This window comes from Lepus europaeus, chromosome 6 (genome assembly GCF_033115175.1).
Source record: "Lepus europaeus isolate LE1 chromosome 6, mLepTim1.pri, whole genome shotgun sequence".
Taxonomy (NCBI): Eukaryota; Metazoa; Chordata; class Mammalia; order Lagomorpha; family Leporidae; genus Lepus; species Lepus europaeus.
This window is the reverse complement of record NC_084832.1, coordinates 118,614,531-118,636,354: the sequence shown is the minus strand read 5'-3', so window position 1 is coordinate 118,636,354 and position 21,824 is coordinate 118,614,531. Positions and strand designations below refer to the sequence as shown.

The 21,824-nt window shown below is 44.5% G+C and overlaps 1 protein-coding gene across 1 annotated transcript in view; it reads left to right on the top strand.

Moving 5' to 3' along the window:
* The window catches only part of ITPR2 (inositol 1,4,5-trisphosphate receptor type 2), a 525,149-nt gene that overhangs the window by 244,598 nt on the left and 258,727 nt on the right, over positions 1–21,824 (top strand). Inside the window, exons 29-32 of the mRNA XM_062194964.1 lie at positions 2,315–2,437; positions 3,048–3,248; positions 5,154–5,405; positions 8,817–8,942. Coding sequence (XP_062050948.1) covers positions 2,315–2,437; positions 3,048–3,248; positions 5,154–5,405; positions 8,817–8,942 — 702 coding nt within the window. The remainder of the gene's footprint in view (positions 1–2,314; positions 2,438–3,047; positions 3,249–5,153; positions 5,406–8,816; positions 8,943–21,824) is intronic.

Below are 21,824 nucleotides of genomic sequence, written 5' to 3'. Positions count from 1 at the left end.
AGAAGTCTGGATTCCACTTGGTGACGAATGGTATTTAGCAGCCAAAATCTAGGAAAGCAGTGTGCTCATTGCTATGGGGGATGCACTGCTATTCCCTTCCAATAAACAACACTAGGGAATATGTATATGTATGTGTGTGCTCATGTATACATGCGTGGAAACACAGAAATAATGCAACGTGAAGATTACATTTATGTTTGTCTTTCTATTAAAAACCATGCTTTCATATTAATAGCTTTAACTGCAGTGACCACACAGCTCATTTTAGTTTCTCCTTTTGCATTTGCCTGTCTAGTCTCTGATGGTGGAAAACCTGTCCTTTTAGTATAGCTACTTTGTTATTCATACCGTGTTTGTAATTAGTTTTCCATCTATGGTCTCTGATGCACAGATGGTGGATGCCTGTCTCCTCTTTTTCAGGCACCTACACCCCATGCTGGGGCCTGTGTTCACGTCCACTATGTGTGCATGCCCTCTAGATGTGGACTTGTCCTGGGTTGCCTAGCCACCTCTTCCCAGCTCTTAGTTACATTCTAATTTGTAAATCTATAAATTATATGATTCCTAAGGTGGCATAATTCAATGAGAATGCACTAAAACTATTATTGAAAGGCAAGAAATTATGTTCTCAGTATTTATTTTCCAGATTATTTTATCTGTTACCATAATGTGACTGTTGGCCATGAAATTGATTTCCTTTTTCTAATTATTTAACTGAAGCTCTGAGTATTCTGCTATTACTTTGTGGGTTTGCTCAGTTTTAGTGAGTGGATTATTCAGAAATGAAGAAAGAAGGTAGGAGTTTTGCAGAAATGTGTAAAGTAATAGAGCATTTTCTGAACTGCCCAGCCTTCCAGTGGGAGTTGGGTGTTTCTAGGATTGAAGTCTCTGATATTTTTTAGCTAACCTGGATTACACAAATACAGTGTTGATAGATTTTGAAATAAAAGTTTTCTGGTTTTTAGTCTGGTTCATTTGACCCTATTTTAAATACAAATTTGAATGAAATCTGACCTTAGACTGCTTGTTTGACTGTAGGTGGCATAAACTCCAGACTCTTAGGAAAAAAGAAGTAGCATTCAATTAATATAAACTGTTGCTCCAAATATGACTCCATTTTGAATCTCCAACAGTGGCCATGTAACAAATGGGGGAATCAGCTATACATGAAAATTCACGGATGTTATCACAAGACTACCTTTATAAAGAGAAGTTTGTGTTCTCTGTGAATTTGGAGGTTTAAGTGACTCACTGAGATTCCCATAAGCAAGTGTAATAGTTTGCTATGGGGCTTCGGAAAATGAAAATGAGTAAGGAGAGAAAATTAAGTGTGTTTAAAAAAAAGGTGTGGGGTGGGGGTTTGGCACAGCAGTTAAGATCCACATGAGACACCTGAGTTGTGTGTTAGATTGCCAGGGTTCCAGGCCCCAGCTGAGCTTCTGATTCCAGGACTACTAATGTAGTCCCTGGGAAGCAGCAGGTGATGGCTCAAGTGCCTGGGCCCCTGTCACCTATGCTGGACACCTGGGTTGAATTCCTGGCTCCTGGCTTCAGCTGTCGAGGAGCGCTCTGTTCAATTCTTTCAGTATCTTTCAAATAAATAATAAGAAAGAGGGGGCCAAGAGGGGAAAAAAAACAAAGAGGAAATGAAAAAGAAAGAAGTGGAAATAAGAGCCAAAGTGAACAAACAGTAAGAGGAGGGGAGTGAGGCGGGGAGGTGATAGCAACACCTGTGTACACACGACTTACAGCGGGGAGTAGAGGAGTAGAGGGTTGGGCAAAGGGGCTGCAGCAGGCAGAGGGAGAGAAGAGGACAGGTGGCTGTGGAATGTGGGGAGGAAGAAGTGTGAGAATGAGGGGTAGAGGAAGTGGGAGAGGAAGCCAGAGGAGCCAGCAGACTGACAGAAGGAAGAGACGGTATGGAACTGAAGGAAGCAGAGGAATGAGAAGGCTGAAGAGCCCAGCAGAGAAGGAAGGAGAAACAGAGTGGGGGGCACAGGAAGAGAGTTAGGGAGGGCACAAGAGGTAGGGGGCGTGGCCATGGGAGAGGTGCACCTGTGCCCAGGTAGGAACTGGAGTACATGCTGAGAAGGACTGGGAGGAAGAGGTGGGCTTGAAACGCAGAAAGAGCGAAGGAGGAAAAAGAAAAAGAAGGTGGGAAAGACCCAGAAAACACAGGGAAGGGATGGAGGACAGTGGGAGAGGTGCAGGCACATCAAGGGCACAGAGAACAGAGGGTGAGCAACCTGCTCGTCGTGGTGTCTGCTGCTCCTGCGTCTGTTTCTGTGTGTGATGTGCTGCTCCCTGCTTGCAGAATGATGAGAAGATGAACGAAGTCATGACTCTAGCCCACACCTTCCTGCAGAATTTCTGCCGAGGAAATCCACAGAATCAAGTTCTTCTTCATAAACACCTGCATTTGTTTTTAACTCCTGGCGTATGTATTTCGTGTGACTCCTCATATTTCTTGTAAAGTGTGCATCGACTTAATTTTAGGAGCTGCAGTGAATAAAATTTTATTCCTCTTTGTCATCTCATTCTCTCCCTAAAGATGAGTATCTTTTATTTCTATTAAGGAAACTTAAAAAATTATATGACTTCTAGATGTAAAGAATTTTCATTTATATGTATATAGTTTCATGTTAGGGAAAAGATCTGGTAAAACTAAGAACTAACTGTATAATACTGTGAGTAAGATAAATGTGGAAAACTCAAAGGTGGAATTAACTCTGGTCTGTCAAATATGTTCAAGCAGCGCTTAAGGAAGAGCTAACTTTGAATAATAGATAAATTAATTTCAAGAATACTGTTGCCAACATGTCACGCTTCGTGATAACAAGCTCTTTTCTCCACTTGGAGTCTTTTGTGAGTTCAGTTTTCTTTTAGTGCTGAATGATCTGATTGCGTTTTGTAGAAGACTTGCATGGAAAACTCAGTATGGCTTTGTATAAAATATGAAACCAATCACAGGCAGGGAAATTAGGCTAAGTGCCACGGAATGGAAGATTGATCTGGTGATTGTTCTAAGGGCATGCTCCTTTGTTTAGCTCCTTGAAGCAGAAACCATGCGGCACATCTTCATGAACAATTACCATCTGTGCAATGAAATCAGCGAGAGAGTTGTGCAGCATTTTGTGCACTGCATTGAGACACATGGCCGCCACGTGGAGTACCTGAGGTTCTTGCAGACCATTGTAAAAGCAGACGGTAGATATGTGAAGAAGTGCCAGGACATGGTAATGACAGAGGTGTGTTCTTGGTTTGCGTTTTATGAGCTCCATTTAAACAATATGCTCAAATATGTATTTTCTGCTAATTTGGGGGTGAAAAAAACCCAGTGACATAGGTCTGGGAAATTACTCAGTTTAATCACCACTATTTAACCACAAGAATATTTTGATTTATTCTTAGTGAAGCAACATATGAAATAAGTTGATTTCATGATTTTTGAGGAGTTTGTGTTTTGATTTTTGATACTTAACAAGTTTGTGTTTGTTAAATAGCAGGTAAAATCTGATGGTTTTGTAAAGTTACTTAGAATGGAAGTGACAGAGTTCTGTATTTTAAATTTCAGTAATAAAAACTGATTGTGAACTCTGCTGTACCAGGGCCTTTACTGCTGTTTCTCAAATCTTGGATGGCTGTTGTCTGACACTGTTTCCAGAAGGCTCTGAAGAGAATCAGGCTAGTTAATAAAAACCACTTGTCAGCAATTTATTACAACATAAGGAACCTGATGTTTGAATAATGAAAGTTTTTAAGAAACAAATGAATAGAGCCCCCCCTTTGCGCTTTTTGCTGTGGTGTTTGACGCCGAGGGAGATGTACATAATGAGCCAGGCACTAGCTAGGAACCAAGTGAGATACCTTGGAGAACTGGCAGCTCCAAGAGCCCACGAGGCTGAGTCACTGCCTTGTGATCTGCTGGTTTCCCTTGGCCTTGATGGTTGTAAGGCAACTTCATACATGTTGCCAGATAGCTCTGTAGTGGACTATAATGGTCAGGGGCCTTGTTATAACTGTATTCCTTTAATTTGGGAATGGCAGGTATTTCCACGTGGATTCAATATGAGTCCCTCCTGTCACATAGAAATTTTTAATTTATCTTAAAGTCTTGAATTTTTTATGTAAGTTGTCAGTTAAGATGTCAGTGAACGTTTTGATCTTGTAAAATATACCTTTTTCTTGTTTACGTTTATATTGATGTTCTTCATTGCCTGGAAATGTGGGAACTAATCTAATTGTGAATTATGATTGCAAGGCAGAGGAGGTAGAATGGGAAAGCAGCAGTATTGAAGCCAGTTCTGTGACACGTTCCAGATGAAGTGTTTCATGTGTAAAGAAGTATTCAGAATATTATATTATGCCAATACTTAATAGATGTTTTGAAAGATACACATTCTTTTAACAAAACTTTCAAAGTATGCTAGTTAATTGGCTTATCAAGTTAATAAATAGAGAAAAATATATATACATTGTTACCCACCTGATTATCTTGCATTAGGGCTAGAAAATTGGTACTGATAATAGGTTGACAGTGATACGTTATGACATTTGAACAGTACAATTGCCACGTGCTCAAATTCCCTGCTGAAGTTATGGAAACAAAATATGAAGTAAAATTAATGCCCTAAATGTACCTTTGTACTTATTTCTTTGTCTCTCCCATTTTTTAAGTATTCTTTTCTTCCTAGTTTCTCTCATCTTTACTTTTATATTCATTCACTACTGTGACACATGGAGCTTTCCAGATGTTTAGAGTTGTTCTTACCTATTGAGTGTCCATTGACGCCATGGGGATAATATTTTCTGCTTTAGTAAAATTAGACTTGGGAGACCTCTGGTGCTGTGGCAGTGGAGTGTTCCATCTGAAATCGAGGGAAAGAACTTTATTCTTTTACAGGTTTAATTTCAGTGTGTGACAGTTTACTATCTTCGGTGCCCCATCTGCTGTTCCCATATCTCCCCAGCTGGCTTTGGTGCCATTCGTAACTGATCACTTGGCACACAACTGTACCATCTTCACCACTCTGCCTTGGCTCCTTCTGCTTCTGCAGTATTGTCTGTGCTTTTCCAGCCAGATCAGGCCTCTGGAACTAGCGGCCAGGATGAACATGTGGGTTGCTATGTGGGCTCTCATGTTGTCCTTGCAGCTGATCAACGGCGGTGAAGATGTGCTGATATTTTACAACGACAGAGCATCGTTTCCCAGCCTTCTCCATATGATGTGTTCCGAGAGAGAACGAGGGGATGACAGCGGCCCCTTAGCCTACCACGTCACACTTGTGGAGCTGCTGGCGGCGTGCACGGAGGGGAAGAACGTGTACACGGAAATCAAGTGTAACTCCCTGCTGCCCCTGGACGACATAGTCAGGGTGGTGACCCACGATGACTGCATCCCTGAGGTGAGCCCCGCAAGGGCCGAGCCACTGGAGAGTGGTTATGAATGTTTGAAGTCCCTCTAAGTGCCAGAAGTCTCCCATACTGATGTTTATCACGAGATCGTAGATTTAGCCAGGAAATCCTATTTAGCCTTGTGATTTGGAAAGTCTAAAAGAGCATCACGTGGTCTGCTTCTTAGTTCTACAACAAGTTATAGAAGAGGATACACTGGTTAAAAATCACTACTGCCGCTCATTTCCGGGAAGCTCTTAAATTCTGCACTTGGCAGTGGGATCAAAGGGAAAGGCTCACTAGCAGTCTAGAATATTCTAGAGCATACAGTCGGTGCTTCATTAATGATTTATGATCGTTGACAGGAGAGGCTAGGACAGTGCCTCAGGGCCGGTGTCATACTCTGTAGGTTTTACCTTGCTTTACGGAGTAGATGCCTCTGTGCTTGGCAGTATGCACACCTGTTCTGCTTTGTTCGCGGATCCTCTTCAGCCCGCTGTCCTGGTTTGGCTCTGAAGGTGAGGAAAAAAGCCTCAGTAGAAGCTGGTTGTCTGCCAACAAGAATCTGTTCATGAGGCTTCCAGGATCGCACATTTTCTTTTTTCCCCTGCTGTTGTGGGGTATCGTTGCCAAGTTCATAAATGTGTGGTACGATGGCCATGATGTAAAAGCAAACATTTCAAATCACAGTAACTTAAAAAGGTTCAGGTAGTGATGGACTGGAAATATGTGGAATTTTGTGGGATTGTTGGTAGCTCAGCTCAAGGGTACCTCTTGCCTAGGTTTGAAATCAGATGACAAAAATGGGAGATGTGGTATGGTGACGGAATCCATAGGTTCTGCCCTTATTTGAGTTGCTGGTCCAGACTGTGCATCTTGCCATCTGCAGTTCCTCCGTCTCTGTGTCAGCTGAGTTACCAGAGTCTCGTCTTCATGATGAGGGAAGCCTCAGGTCCTTCTTCTTCAGGGCAGACTTCAGGGCACACTTCCCTTGGCCTCCCTCTGAGAGTCTTTGAGAGTCTGTTGTTTAGCATTTGACCTTTGCATTTTTTTTTTTTTTCAGTTCACAAATGTCTGTAGCCCTCATTCACTTCTGCAAGATTTTGAGCTCCAAGAGGCTAAGCTAGCCACCAGATTTGTTTCTCTTCATTAATATATTCTCTGGGCTGGAGGATACACTGAACAACCAAGTTTTGAATGAATGAATTAACAAAGGAATCAGAATCAGAATCCTGGCTGTGTTGTTTTCTAGTCTATGACTGATTCCAACATATTACTTAATCTTCCTTTGAAGAAAAGTCCGAGATGAAGGGAAGGAGCCAGGGAGGAAAGAAGGGAGGGAGAGGGAGAGAGAGTTCTCCTATTTTCTGGTTCACTCCCCCAAATGTCTGAGATGGCTGGGGCTGCATCAGGGCCACAGGTGGGAACTAGCAATTCAGTGTAGGTCTCCCATATGGGTGGCAGGAACCTATTACTTGAGCCATCCCTTGTGCCTCCCATGGATCGCGTTAGCAGGAAGCTGAAGTCAGGAGCAGGAGGCATGACTTGAATGCAGGCAGTCTGATGTGGGACACAGGCATCTTAACTACTAGGCTAAGTGCCCGCCCCTACTTAACTTTTCTGATCATTAATTTCCACACCTTTAAAGTGAAAGAATGATAGTATGTACAGATAGGATAGTTGTTGTCAGCATGATTGTGGTAATGCCTCAGATGGCTCAGTTGTCTCTGTGCCACTGACAGTTAGTGTTGGACTTTTGTCTGGCACCACGGGCTTGAAAGGTGGCCCCAGGTTCCCTTTGGATATCACTGGGGGTCCTTGAATCTCCTATAATTACTTACAGTACTTTTATGTATATGTGTTTTTCTGGAGATATTTGTAGCATTCATCAGGTTTTCCTAATGAAAGAAAGAAACAAAGAAAAGTAAAACCAAAACCTACCTGCCCCATGCATTTAGAAATGGTATTTGTTGGGGCTGGTGCTGTGACTCAGCAGGTTAACGCCTTGGCCTGGAGCGCCAACATCCCATATGGGTGCCAGTTCTAGTCCCGGCTGCCCCACTTTCGATCTAGCTCTCTGCTATGGCCTGGGATAGTAGTGGAGGATGGCCCAAGTCCTTGCGCCCCTGCACCCACATGGGAGATCCCAGGGGGCTCCTGGCTCCTGGCTTCAGATTGGTGCAGTTCTGGCCGTTGCGGCCAATTGAGGGGTGAGCCATTGGATGGAAGACCTCTTTCTCTGCCTCTCCTCTCTCGGTGTAACTCTGACTCTCAAGTAAAAAACAAATAAATCTTTAAAAAAAGAGAAATGGGTCCGGCGCCGCGGCTCACTAGGCTAATCCTCCACCTTGCGGCGCCGGCACACCGGGTTCTAGTCCCAGTCGGGGCACCGATCCTGTCCCTGTTGCCCCTCTTCCAGGCCAGCTCTCTGCTGTGGCCAGGGAGTGCAGTGGAGGATGGCCCAAGTCCTTGGGCCCTGCACCTGCAAGGGAGACCAGGATAAGCACCTGGCTCCTGCCGTCGGATCAGCGCAGTGTGCCGGCCGCAGCGCGCCAACCGCGGCGGCCATTGGAGGGTGAACCAATGGCAAAAGGAAGACCTTTCTCTCTGTCTCTCTCTCTCTCACTGTCCACTCTGCCTGTCAAAAAAAAAATTAAAAGAAAAATTAAGAAATGGTATTTGTCAGTGCAACTCATCCTAGCTCTTTATGAGGGGTGTTGCTCTTTCTGGAAAGTAATTTTTCCCCATCTACATCTTAAAGTAACACAGTTCTTCTGGTAAACTGTTAGCCTATTTCTTCTTGGAAATAGTAATTTAAATAGGTTTTTAAAAGGTTTATTTATTTTAAAGGCAGAGAGAGATAGTGAGTTCCATCTACTGGTTCACTTCCCAAATGGCTGCAGCAGCTAGGGCTGAGCCAGGACAAAGCCAGGAGCCAGCTTCATCTATGTCTCTCACAACGGTGCAGTGACACAAACACGTGGACCATCATCCACTGCTTTCCCGGACACATTAGGAGAGAGCTGGATTGAAAATCAAGCAGCCGGGACTCAAACCAGCACTCTGGTATGGGGAGCTGACATGGCAAGCAGTGGCTTCACCCACGGTGCCACAGCACCTGTGCCAGAAGAGTACTTTTGACTTCTAGTGTTTCAGGGCAGTAGGTTTGGTTTGAGTAAAGTGCGCTTTCTCACAGTAATCCCTAGGCCGGGGACATGGAGTACAAAGTTCTATGTTTTCCCTGAGTTGGAGATGGATGATTATAGCAAAACAAGGGAAATGGGAGTTCTCTCTGGATTTGTAACATGACACAAAACATGCTCTAATTTCCTATAGGAACCGATACAGATATTATTTAACCTTTCGTAATTGACATTTGAAAGTGAAAACTAAAACTCTTTTTGTGTTTGAAACTTGCACAGGTTAAAATTGCCTATGTGAATTTTGTTAATCACTGTTACGTTGACACTGAAGTGGAAATGAAAGAAATCTACACCAGCAACCACATTTGGAAATTATTCGAGAACTTCTTGGTGGATATGGCAAGGGTGAGTTACACTAGCCATTGAAAACTGTTTCATATTTGGTACACGTGTTAGTCCATCTTCCATTACTATAACAGAACGTCCAATGCTGAGTGCACAGCTCATGAGACTAGAAGTACAGACAGCATGGTACTTGTTCTGCTGTGGGCCCGCTGGCTGTGCCAGATTGGCAGATGGCATCATGGCAGGACAGTGTGTGAGAGGAAAGAGCCCATGTGAGACAGCAAGTCAGAGAGATTCGGAGGGACCAGCTCACTGTTGTGTAACAGCACATTCAATACAACTAACCAGGGCCCCATGAGAGTGACAGTCCTTCTAAGGGCAGTGCCCTCGTCACTTCCCAGTAAGCCCCACCTCTTAAAGGTTCCATACCACCTGTCAACATTGCCACTCTGAGAACCAAGCTCCCAACACGTGAACCTTTGTGGGACAAACTGTCCCCAAGCCATAGCAGTAAAGTCATCTGCCATCTGGCCATCTATCTTTTAAAAATTTACTTATTCGAGAGGTGGGGCAGCGGGGAGAGAAAGCGACTGGTTTACCCCCTAAGTGGCTGAAGCAGCTAGGGACCCAAGCTAGGAGCTGGGAACTCATCCAGGTCTTCTGTGTGGGTGTCAGGGACCCAAGTATTTGTGCCAACACTGCTCATTGGCAGGAAGTTAGATCACGAGTCAGAGCTGATGTTTGCATCCAGGTGTTTCAATATGGAACAGGGATATTCTAACCACCAGGCCAAGTACCCACCTCATCAATATATATATTTTGAATAAGAAGTATTAGGTGTTTGCATGAAACTTTGTGGTAAACCCACTATGTTTTGATTTAATCCTTTTCATTTATAAGATTGTGATGCGTTTCACAGTATCTTAAGTGAGAGATTCAGTCAGAATGCACCAAATACTTAGTGCAAGGTCTATACAAACTTATAAAGTGTTCATTTTTACCTCCACAGAGGACTCTGTTTGTTAATAATTGGAGTCTTAGTGGCTTTTTGATACGGGAGGTCAGTCTGTGTTCCACCCCTGCTGTGGGTGCAGGTGTAGTTCTCGGCCGCAGAGGGGAGGGCCTGGAGAGGTCTTGACCGTGGCTTCCACACTGATAGGTACTTGGCCAGATGACTCAGGACTTAGCATTGCTCTCTGTTGTCTAACTCCGAGTCTTCCTTGGGAGAACGTTCCAGTGATTTAATCACCTGGCATTTTCGCCCATGTCAGCAAAATTATATTCCGCTTTCCTTTGAGTCCATTTCCTCCTGTTCTTTTTGCTGGGGGCCGTTGGGGAGGACACATGGAGCTGGTTGACATTTGTTAGATACTGCCTGGCGTATGTTGTTCCTCTGTTAGTGTTGAATAGCTGAGTAAATGAAGAAGGGAAGGAAGGAAGATAAAACGCGTTTCCTTTAGCACATCTTAGGCTTTTGTTTTGCATCCTGAGTTACTGAAATGTGCAGGGTATGTTATTTTAGTGCCTTTTTTCTTTCTTTCTTCCTTTTTTTTTGTTAAATCTTTCTGGTTTTTATTTGAACACTATGGGACATGATGTTCAAATAAGGGTTTCACTAGTAGAACACAGTGTAAAGTAACATGATAGACCCACGTCTCTTGACCTTCTTGTCCTCCTGAGCACTGGTGGCCTTGGCTAGGCCTCAGAGAGATGTGTTTGGAGGAGAGGGGTAATCGATGTCCATGTGTTTTTTTTTTTTTTTTCCTTTTATTTATTTGAAAGACAGAGTTACAGAGAGAGGTAGAGACAGAGAGAGAGGTCTTCCATCCGCTGGTTCACTCCCCACATAACAGCCAGAGCTGGGCCAATCCGAAGCCAGGAGTCAGGAGCTTCTTCCGGGTCTCCCATGTGGGTGCAGGGGCCCAAGGACTTGAGCCATCTTCTGCTGCTTTCCCAGGCCACAGCAGAGAGCTGGATCGGAAGTGGAACAGCCGGGACTAGAACCGGTGCCCATATGGGATGCTGGCGCTTCAGGCCAGGGCGTTAACCTGCAGCGCCACAGTGCCAGTCCCGATGTCCGTGTTTCTATGATTGTGTAAGAATGAATGTTGACTGTGATCCGTTCACCTCACTCTACTGAAGCAGAGACGGCAAAGAATGTGTAATAAAGCACCGATTATAGAGCCAGACACCGAGAGCACCCCTGGGTGGTAACAGCGGAGCGTGTTATTCCAGCCCAGGAACTCTTTATTTCATCAAGGCTTCCGGGTGAAACGTGCCCACGTCATCTGTGGTGGGAATGTGCTCAGGCACATGTGAAGTAAGATCGTGTCTCTTGCACTACATTTCCACACAACCAAAGCCGCTTCCTGCCTACCTGTAGGGAAGCCATCCTGTTCCATCCAACATTGGCCGTGTCACTGGTGTTTATCCTCGCTGACCTGTGAAGACCTTGTTAGCTAGCAGCTCCCTAAATCTCCGGGGACCTTGAGGTAAAGGACGACTTACATGCCAGTGACTGAGCTTTAAAATCGCACGTGCAGAAAGATACTAAAGAGATTACAGACTGATTTGCAGAGTTGCACAGTGCTACAGACTCCAGATTAGCTGGGGAAAGACCAAGGTCACTTTCTAGGCAGCATGAGTAATGAAGCTGAAGGGATTTTATTTTTTAAACCAAGGGAAGCTCGTGATAACTGCCATTGACTATGCCATATTGGAAACGCTGTTCCCGGAGATGTGTTCATAACGCAAAATCAAGTGGAGTTATTTTCCTTCTTAAAGAAGTATGCACGTGAGACAGGCTTTTAACCCTTTGGATTGGGCAGCTGTGGAATATTTTTTGTTGCAGAGAGGCTATAGGGGACTTCGAGTCGTCTTTGTCTGGAGCAGTTCACATCTAACCACCGAGCTATACCCAGGAAGCGTGCGTGTTCCTCTTTTCCCCACTTACGTTTTGAAGCAGCAGCTCTATAATCCCTTCCACAGGTCGACAGGAAGTCATCCTTCCTGTTTCAGGGACGGAAAAGGAAACTTTTCCACATCTGAGAGGTCTCTTTCTGCCTTGAAGAAAGGTTAAGGATCTACTACCGCTTTTAAACTCAAGTTCCAAGAACAAAGCTGGTTAAAGGAGTCGGAGAGAGCCTTGCAGGCAGATCATCACTAGATCAGTAGAGCAGTCGGCCTCCCACTTCAGTAAGCACTAGAATTACCTGGGAGCATCTTAGAATGCACGAGTCCGGGTTCTGCCCCCCAAGTTTCTGATTCACAATGTGTGAGACTTTGCGTTTTTGATAAGTTCCTTAGTAATGTGTAGCTGCTTTTCTGGAGACTACTCGTAAAAGAATCACTGTGGCAGAGCATGGCAGCTAAGAGTGCAGGTTTCAAAAGAGTTAACTACTAGAGCACCTGAAAGGTAATCCAGAGAAGTGAAATTAACACTTAAATGCAGTGGCTTTGAACAGCCCTCATCGTGACTGTTGAGAAAGTTTTATTTTTCATACAATTTTTTGAACTCTTCTCTTAGTGTGAAGTTAATTGTATGTGCATTAAGTTAATTGAAAATAGATCTTAGTAAAATATAAGAAAGGGAATAGGAGAGAGGAGGAAGAGGGGTGGGAGTGTGTATGGGAGGGTGAGTATGGTGGGAAGAATCACTGTATTCCTAAAGTTGTATTTATGAAAAGCATGAAGTTTGTATTCCTTAAATAAAAGGTTTCTGGGGGAAAAAAAAAAAAGTTAACTAGGATTTGGCGCTGTGGTGCAGTGGGTAAAGTTGCCTTCTGCAGTGTTGGCATCCCAAATGGGCACTTGTTGAAGTCCTGGCTGCTGCATCTCTGATCCACCTCCCTGCTTATATGCTTGGGAAAGTAGCAAAGGATGGCCCAAGTCCTTGGGCCCCTGTACCCATGTGGGAGACATGGGAGAGGCTCCTGGCTCCTGGTTTTGTCCTGGCCCAACGCTGCCATTTGGGGAGTGAAGCAGTGGATGAAAGACCTCTCTCTCTCTCTCTCTCTCTTCCTCCTTCGAACTCTGCCTTTCAGATTAAAAGGAAAAAAAGTTATTCAAAGCAGTGTTCAAGCTTGGACTCTGCCTCTCATTAGCGAAGTGCTCTTGGGCAAAGCCCTTAACCCCATGGCCCTGACCTCTCATTTATAACATGAGAACACATTGCTTGTAGGGTTACTGGGAAGATTCTTTGAGATAGAATCTACCTATCCACTCAGAATCAATATTATTACAAGATTATCTGTAGCCTTTTCATCGATTTCACAAAGCTTTCTCAAGTCCTATTTGAAACAGTGACATTGAGGATAGCTAAGTGGGCGCTGTCCAGCATAGGAAACCACACTATTTCCATGAAGCTGGATGTGCACAGTAGTCATTGACATGAGCAGCCTCATGGGAGACGAACCAGATTCAGATGTTACAGCAACGTCACAAGATTTGCACCAGTGAGACATGGGGAAGGGATCTTGGGGCACAGGATCTGAATAATCAGTTGGAACTCAAGGATCTCGGGGTTCGAAGGTCTTCAGCACCTTCTGGGTTACTTCCACTTGATATTTGGGGAGACGCTTTCATTATTGTACAACTTTGTTAAAAGTTGTTATGTTGAGTCAGATTGTTACTTACTAGAATTTTTGCCTCGATCTTCCTCCTGTAGAAACAGAATGGTTCAGTTAAGCCGAGATGTAGATGTTAGCTCTAAGTGGCTCATTCTCCTCTCCAGTGATCTACTCTGAAAGGATAAGATGATGCAGCGTAAAGGAACTCAAGATCATCTGGGTTGGCTTCTAGTTTTCCCCGAGGTCATAGCGGGAGAATTGCTGGATGTGTCTCTCCGCCCCGCTTCGAGGAGGGTGTCTGCTGCCGCCCAGTCCACTGCTTTTTCCCCAGAGCTTCTCAACTCGTATTTCACGATGATTCTCAGGTCTCTGATCATTTTCTCCAAGTCTTTCAGTGGTTCCTCTTCTGTTGGCTTTCTGGGCTCCTTGTTTGAGCATTCCTTCATCTTTCCTCTGGTTTATCTGTGTTTCTGTTTAGAGATGAGGACGCAGGCAGGGTGTGGCCAGCACGGTTTTATTTGAGTAGAAATTTGGAGAACAGTTTTGTATGAAATCATGCCCAGTGAGATACAGTCATGCCATGACACCAACACTGCCTTCAACCTTTCTCCTCGGGTTTTGCCTTAGGCAGCACCACGGTGTCTTTTCCTCTGCTCTCTGAAAAGCTCCCTGTACTGCTGCTTGCATTTTCCTGTTTGCACTTCTTTGTCTTTATCTTGGGAAGCCCCATGTAAGATAATCTTTCCTGGAAGATTGTTCTTAATATACAGGCACTAGATTATTTCACAGACTTGTTTTCATTCTGATTTCGTGATGACAGACACCTGTAAATACACCAGGTTTAGGGAGGCAGCAAAGCTGTAAGACCCATGAGAAGTAGCTCCCCTGTTTTTCAGAGCATTTAATGACAGCCCACTTTGATCTGTGTTCTAGTGCAGCTGGAATTGATGTTCACTGGGCAGAAATGCTCTCCTCTGGCCCTGTAACTGATGGTTGTTGCAAAGTCCAGGGATTTCAGTCGTTATTAGAAACCACATGGCATGGAGTGCATGATGATCCATGCTAGCCGCGGACTATATATTTTTTGGAAGATGTTCCCAATTCTGCTGTCAATGTCAAGGTCCCATAATGACCAGCAGTACTCCGAGTGATGCACTGGAGGGATGAAATTAGACCACGGCGTAATTTGGAGGCTGCACCTCAGTCAGGGTCGTGTCATTGCTCCATCAGTCCTTGCTTCACAAGACAAAGTACAGTGTTTCACTTTCAGATGGATGGCTCGAGACGTTTAGTCCCTGAACTTATCAAATAGGGAGGAAGTAGGAGTAAGGATAGAATTTATGTGTTCATTGAAGCACTCTTTCTGGAGCCGGTGCTGTGGCTTAGTAGGTTAAGGCTCTGCCTGTGCTGGCATCCCCTGTTGGGACTACACCACTCCTGATCCTGCTCCCTGTTAACGTGCCTGGGAAAGCAGTGGAAGATGGCCCAACTGCTTGGGCCCCTGCACCCATGTGGGAAAGCCAGAAGAAGCTCCTGGCTCCTAGCTTCAGATTGGTCCAGCTCCGGATATTGCAGCCTCTCCCTCTTTCCCTTCCTCCCTCCCTCCTTCCCCCTCTCTCTCCCTCTCTGTCTCTCTTTCTCCCCCATTCCCTTCCTCCCTCCCTCCCTCCCTTTCTTTCCCTCTCCCTCTCTGTCTCTCCTCTCTGTAATTCTGTCTCTGAAGTAAATAAACAAATCTTAAAAAAAAACAAAAAACACTTTCCATGTTCTTGCATTTTCAAGGATTAAATAGATTTTCTCTCATTTTCTTTTTTTTAAATAGGTATAAGAATATTTTCTTTCTTTTTTAAAGATTTATTTATTTATTTGAAAGTCAGAGTTAACAGTGAGAGGAGATGCAGAGAGAGAAAAAGAGATCTTCCATCCACTGGTTCACTCCCCAACTGGCCACATCGGCTGGACCTGTGCCATTCTGAAGCCAGGAGCCAGGAGCTTCTTCTAGGTCTCCCATGTGGGTGCAGGGGCCCAAGGACTTGGGCCATCTTCTGCTGCTTTCCCAAGCCATAGCAGAGAGCTGGATCGGAAGTGGAGCAGCTGGGACTCCAGCCGGCACCCGTATGGGATGCCAGCACTGCAAGCAGCAGCTTTACCCGCTATGCCACGGAACCGGCCCCAATCATTTTCTTTTCTTTCTAAAGGTGGAGGCACCATTGCTAAGTCTCATTTTCCAGGGTTCTTTTATATGACCCGACTAGCTGGCGTTGCAAAGAAGTGAAGATGTGTGAAGCCTTCAGTAACTTTGCTTCTCTAGGAAGCGTTTAGCAGGCTGCGGTGTTCTTTTTCCCCTTGACTTGTGTGCTGAATTGTGATGCTGGTGCCCATCCGCCCTGACCCTTTATCTGGCTCTTCTCAGGGATGGGCTGGCTACTCCCTGTCCTGCATCGTGTTTCTGCTTTTTGCATTGTTGGCAGCATTTATTGTCATTGGCCAGTGCTTCCTGAACAATTCTGAACTTAAATGTGCACCTGCTGTTTGTGCCTCTGCCATACTGGCTGTTTCTCCTCCTCCTTCTCAAATACTGGATTATGTGATACTCAAACCTTGGGCTCCAGTTCTTCTTTATCTACCATCTCTTACAGATCTCACCTTCTCTTCACACTTCCATGCCATGCTGATGGAAGCCCGGGCCTTTGCCCTGGTGTCCAGTCCCACGTATTTAAATGACGCCATGGCCTCTCCTCTTGGCCATCCAGCCTCAGACTCTTCATTCAGTCCCAAGCCCCGCTGTAGGATTGTTCCTTGTCAACTCAGTATGTGACAATCCCATTACTCACTCTGGTCATTCAGCCAAAACATCCTCCTGTCATCTGTAAGTGTCAATTTCTTACAACTAAAGTTCAGTCCTTCAGTAAACGGTCCCGACCATAATGGTCAAAGAAGACCAAAGAGGAGACTAGTGGGAGGGGGAGGGGGATGTGGTGAAGCAGGTGGAGGAAGCTGGTTCAGATCACATCCCTGCCAGATTCCACCAGTGACTTCCTGTCTCACCCAGAGTAAAGCCCTGCATGATTTGGCCTCCCCTCCACTGCCATCCCTCTTCCCTTTGCCTTGTTCTCCCACAGCTCCTCCCTTGCAGCTCCTCTAGTCGGCCAGGCACACTCCCACCTCAGCCCCCTCGCGTTGTCCCGTGATGCTCAGGTGTCCTGATGACTTTTTCTGTTTTTCCTTTCACATGCCTTCTTCACACCTCACAGAGGCCTCTAGGACTGCTGTAGATAAAGTAAACTCTTCCTTCTGTCCTTCCTACACGTGCTTTGTTTTTATTCCGGGAGCGCAGCATCACCTGACATTTTTCAATGTGAATTTATATTTGTTTCAATTGAAACAAATGATGGACAGGGAGTTTTGTCTTTGGTTCTGTCTGCACCCCTGGCTCATATTCTGTATCACACAGACTAGCTGTTCCATAAATATTTGTAAGATAGATAAATAAGTGTGCCTGAAGTTAAAAATATCTAAAAAGTGGATTTGAAAACAAAGCATGTGCTTAGCACAAAATTAAGTAGATGTTTCAATGAGATGAAATAATAGCCAGAAATAGTTTTACATTTATAAGATAATAATATATAATAAGAAATTATCACTCATCAGTGGGGAAGGATTGGTTATTTCTAGAGATCAGCAAACTTGTTCTGTAAGCAGCAGTATTTCAAAGTTGTAGGCCGCTCTTGCAGGTGTTACAGCGATTATTATAGGGAAAAGGACAATTATAGAGAGCATGTCAATGAATGGATGTGACTACAGTTGACTGATGGTCTGTAGTTTGCCTGCCTTTGGATTATTAAATTCATAATTGAGGCAGTGATTTTTTTTTTTAATATTTTGTCACTGGAGGATCCCGGCTATATAAATTCTTCGTGGCATGGGATCACCAAAACTTTGTGATTTGCGGTAACCTGATTGTTGAGGAGCAGCAGTGAAGATACTGCTGGTGACACCGCCTCCTGTACCAGGGGCCCGGGTCTGGTCCCAGCTGCAGTCCTGATTACAGCTTCCTGTGAGTGAGGGGCGCTGGGAAGAAGTAGGTGATGGCTCACGTACTTGGGTTCCTGTCGCCCCGTGTGGGAGACCTGCATTCAGCTCCCAGTTCTTGGAAGTGGGCCAGCAGATGGGAAATTCTCTCTCCACCTTTCAAATAAATAAAGTTAAGTTTAAAAAGTGATTGTTGAGAATACCGGTTATCTGAGATGAAATGAGCACACATCACGTAATGGCAAGAAGTGCAGTGGATTTTAGAGCTAAGTGTAAAAAATTGAAGCAATAAAATGGATGGAAATACAGTAAACATTTATCTTTCTTTGGATGGTGAAAGTTTTAAAAGCTGTGGATGAAGGGGGCGGTGCTTTGGTGTGGTGGGTAAAGGTGCTGCCTATAGTGCCAGCATCCCATATGGGTGCAGGTTCAAGTCCCAGCTGCTGTGCTCTCAATCCAGCTCTCTGCTATAGCATGGGAAAGCAGTAGAAGATGGCCCAAGTGCTTGGGCCCCTGCATTCATGTGGGATACCTGGACGAAGCTCCAGGCTCCTGGCTTTGGAGTGGCCTAGCTCCAGCTATTGTAGCCATTTGGGAAGTGAACCAGCAGATGGAAGACTCTCTCTCTCTCTTGCTGTCTCTCTCTTTCTCTCTCTCTCTCTTTCTGCCTTTCAAATAAATAAATAAATCTTAAAAAAGAAAACAATGGATGAAGTTACTTAAGGAAAATCACAGATATTTCATTTTGAAAATTTAATAGGTACATAAGATCATAAATAGAAATTAAAAATAAAAGACTTTTTAATAATGTACATTTTTAAAAAGAGTAGTAACCTTATAAGGGTAATAACCATCACAAAATTAAAATACTAAGAACAATGCCAGTAATAAGAAAATGGAAAAAACAGGCACTCATGATTTATAGGAAAGGAAATACAAATAGTTAATAAGCTTCCAAAAATGTTCTGTTGTTTACATTAAAAAATACGAAAGAAGCTAAGATCCAGCTTTCAAGTTTCCAAGTTACAAGAGGGAAAAGACTATATTAAATGTTGGTGATGGTTTGGGGCATACATTTGCATACATGTTGTTGAGACTATAATTTTATGAAGTGTTTCAGAAAAGAATTTTGGTAATGCATTAAAAATCTTCATACCTTTTTAAAAATTTTTTGTTGTTATGTGTTACTTATTTGAGAGACAGAGAAGGGCAAAAAAAAGAGAGAGATCAAGAGATAGGTAAGAAGGGAGGGAGGTAGGTAGATAGGTAATCTCCCATCTGCTGGTTCACTCCCCAGATACCTGCAGCAGCTAGTGCTAGACTGGACTGGAGCCAGAAGCTGGAATCTGAATCCAGGTTTCCCACATGGATGACAGAAACCCAATTACATGAGCTATCGCTGCTGTCTCCCAGGGTATTTATTAGCAGGAAATGGAGTCACGGGCTGGAACTGGGAACGAACCCAGGCACTCCCATATGGGTTGTGTGCATCCTTTAATGGATAAATGCTGCTTCCATACCTTGTTAATGATTCAAATCATTTGCCTCCCAAGAATCTGTCCTTGAGAAATAATTAGGAGCACTTTCAAGGAATTATGGTCAGCACACTTTTATAATAATACACTAGTAAATAGTTTATTTGATATTATCAGATAGTTAAATTATGGTCTATCTCTAAGGTGGATGTTAGAGTCATTGAGAATTTTTTCAGGATGTTTCATGTGATGGAGTGTTGAGGATAGAAAGAAGGATCCAAGGCTGGTTATCCGGGTTGATCCAGTTATGTGAAATGTGTATGGCAAAGCAAAAAGGGTAGAATAGCAAAGTGTTTATCATAATTCTGATTTGTAGGATTATGGATCATTTTGTTGTCAGTTTTATATTTTTCTGCGTTTTTGCCAGAGTTTTGACAATCGGTGTCCTTGTGTGTTGATACTGAGAAAAATGTTACCTTCCAAAAATGAATTTAGAATTCCCAGCTGTCCAGCTGAGTGTATGGACAGGTGATTCACATAAGAAGACTTGGAAAGCCAGTGCCGGAGTAGATTTAGCCTCAGAAGTAAAGGGATGCAAATTGAAATAAATATGAGGGCTAACCTGCAGTGTTTACAGGAATATCTTTCCTGTTTATGAGGAATACTGAAGTGGTCCCTAGGTTTGTATATGATCAAAACTATGCCGCTGACACTGGAGCCACCCAGTCCAATAGGACAGCCTCTTGTCAGGGATGGCTGTTGACATTTCAGTTAGTGCTGGAATAGGCATTTGACTGAGTGATTAAGATGCCCCTTGTGGTGCCTTTCTGCATGGGGTTGAGTCCCTGCTCTATTACTGGTTCCAGCTTCCTGCTAATGTACACCCAGGGAGGCAGCAGGCGATGGCTCTGGGTCCTGGGTCCCTCCTACCCACATGGGGTATCTGGGTTGACTTTTTGGCTCCTGGATTTGGTCTGGCCCAGCCACAGCTGTTGCAGGTGTTTGGCGAGTGAATCAGCAGTTGGAAGTTTTCTCTGTCTCTGCCTTTCAAATAAATAAAATAAAGATTAAGTTGGAATAAATTAAATAAACTTTAAAAATTAAGCTGCTGCATTCACTAGCCCCATTTCAGTTGCTCAGTGTGTACATGCTTCCTGTGTCTGCTATCAGACATCACAGATATTTGCATTGTTGTGGAAAGTTTTGCTGCGGGCCAACTTTGTGGAGCAGTGGATTAAACTGCCTGCAATGCCAGCATTCCATATGAGCTCTGGTTCCAGTCCAGCTTCCTGCTAATGCACCTGGGAAAGCAGCAGAAGATGGCCCTTGTGCTTCTGTCCTTGCCACCCTCATGGGAGACCTGGATGGAGTTCCTGGCTCCTGGCTTCTGTCTGGTCTAGCCCTGGCTGTTGTGGCTATCTGGGGAGTGAACCAGCAGATGGAAGACTTCTCTCTGTCTCTCTCTCTCTCCTTCTCTCTCTGTAGCTCTATCTTTGAAGCAAATAGATTGTAAACAGAAAAAAATAAATAAATAAAGTTCTGCTGGACAGTGCAGCTGTGATAGATGACAACATTTAGCGTGGTTTGGCACCCTTGGGAGGATGGCAGTCACTCTTGGAGCAGCAGAAGAAAGGAGGGCATCGTACATGCAGGCAGAGACATTCGGACGTAATCGTGTCAAGAAATTTCACTTAACGTTTGTGTATCCAGCAGAGAGAAGACCTGTTATGTGTTGAGGTGTTGTGCCTACAGGGGTGAGCAGGAAAGACTGGGAACCGCTCTTCAGGAGCTTAGATTCTAACTGTGGAGACAGCTTCTTAGCTGCTTCTTAGCTTGCTTCCCTCCAAATCCCTGCGGCTGCTTCCCCCTTCATTTACTGAGATGTTGCTCTCTAGGGGTGGGCATTTTGCCCAGTGGGTAAGACGCTGCTTGAGATGTCCAGATCCCATGCAAGAGTGCCTGCCAAATCCAGGCTCCCCCCACCCCGCCCCGCCCCCCCGACTGCAGCTTCTGGCAAATGTAGGCCCTAGGAGGCAGCAGGTTATGGTTCAAGAAGTTGTGTCCCTACTGCCGACATGGGAACCCTTGACTGAGTTCTTGGCTCCTGGCTTCAGCACAGACCAGCTCCAGCTGTTGAGGGCATCTGGGGAGTGAGCCAATAGGCCCATGCTCTCTTTCCCTTCCCCTCCATTTCCTTCCTTCTCTCCCTTTCCCTCTGCCTCCTCTCAAAAAAAAAAAAAAAAAAAAGAAAATGAACAGAGGATTGCAAATACAATAATGCAACTGAAGAGAGCTTATGAAAGTCTGTTAACCTAATACATAGTGTACAGTCATTATCCAGATTTTTGGAACGTGGTTTAGGAGTTTGAATTGCTTGTACATGGCCAAATATGGGAATGAAAGGATTACATGAGAAGTGCCTCATTAGCAATGTAAGAAATGGGACATAAACCAACTTTTAAGCATAATTTAATTGACAAAAGTAATTATTGGTTACAGCCCTAACAGTCCATTGCAGCAGCAAACACGTGGCAAGCTCCAAGCATGTGCATAGGGTTAGAGGAGCCAGGAAGGGCAGGGCACTCAAGAACTGGGTGCAGTGTTACCATGCTGCATTGTTACAGGTGTTTATTATGTTGTCCGTTAGGCCAGTACCACCTTGTTACTGCCGTGTGGTGCTGTGGTTGCAATAGTTACCCCTCCACACCTGGCAGTACCAGGGGCAGAACAGTGTTACTGGAGCCAGGGAGGAGCCTGAGGACGTTGTAGGGCTCCCAAAGGAGCTGTGTCCAGAGCTGTGTGGACACTGCTAACGCCTCAGCAAGGGCAGGGAGGTGGGGATGGGAGAAGAGGTTAGGCGTTACGTG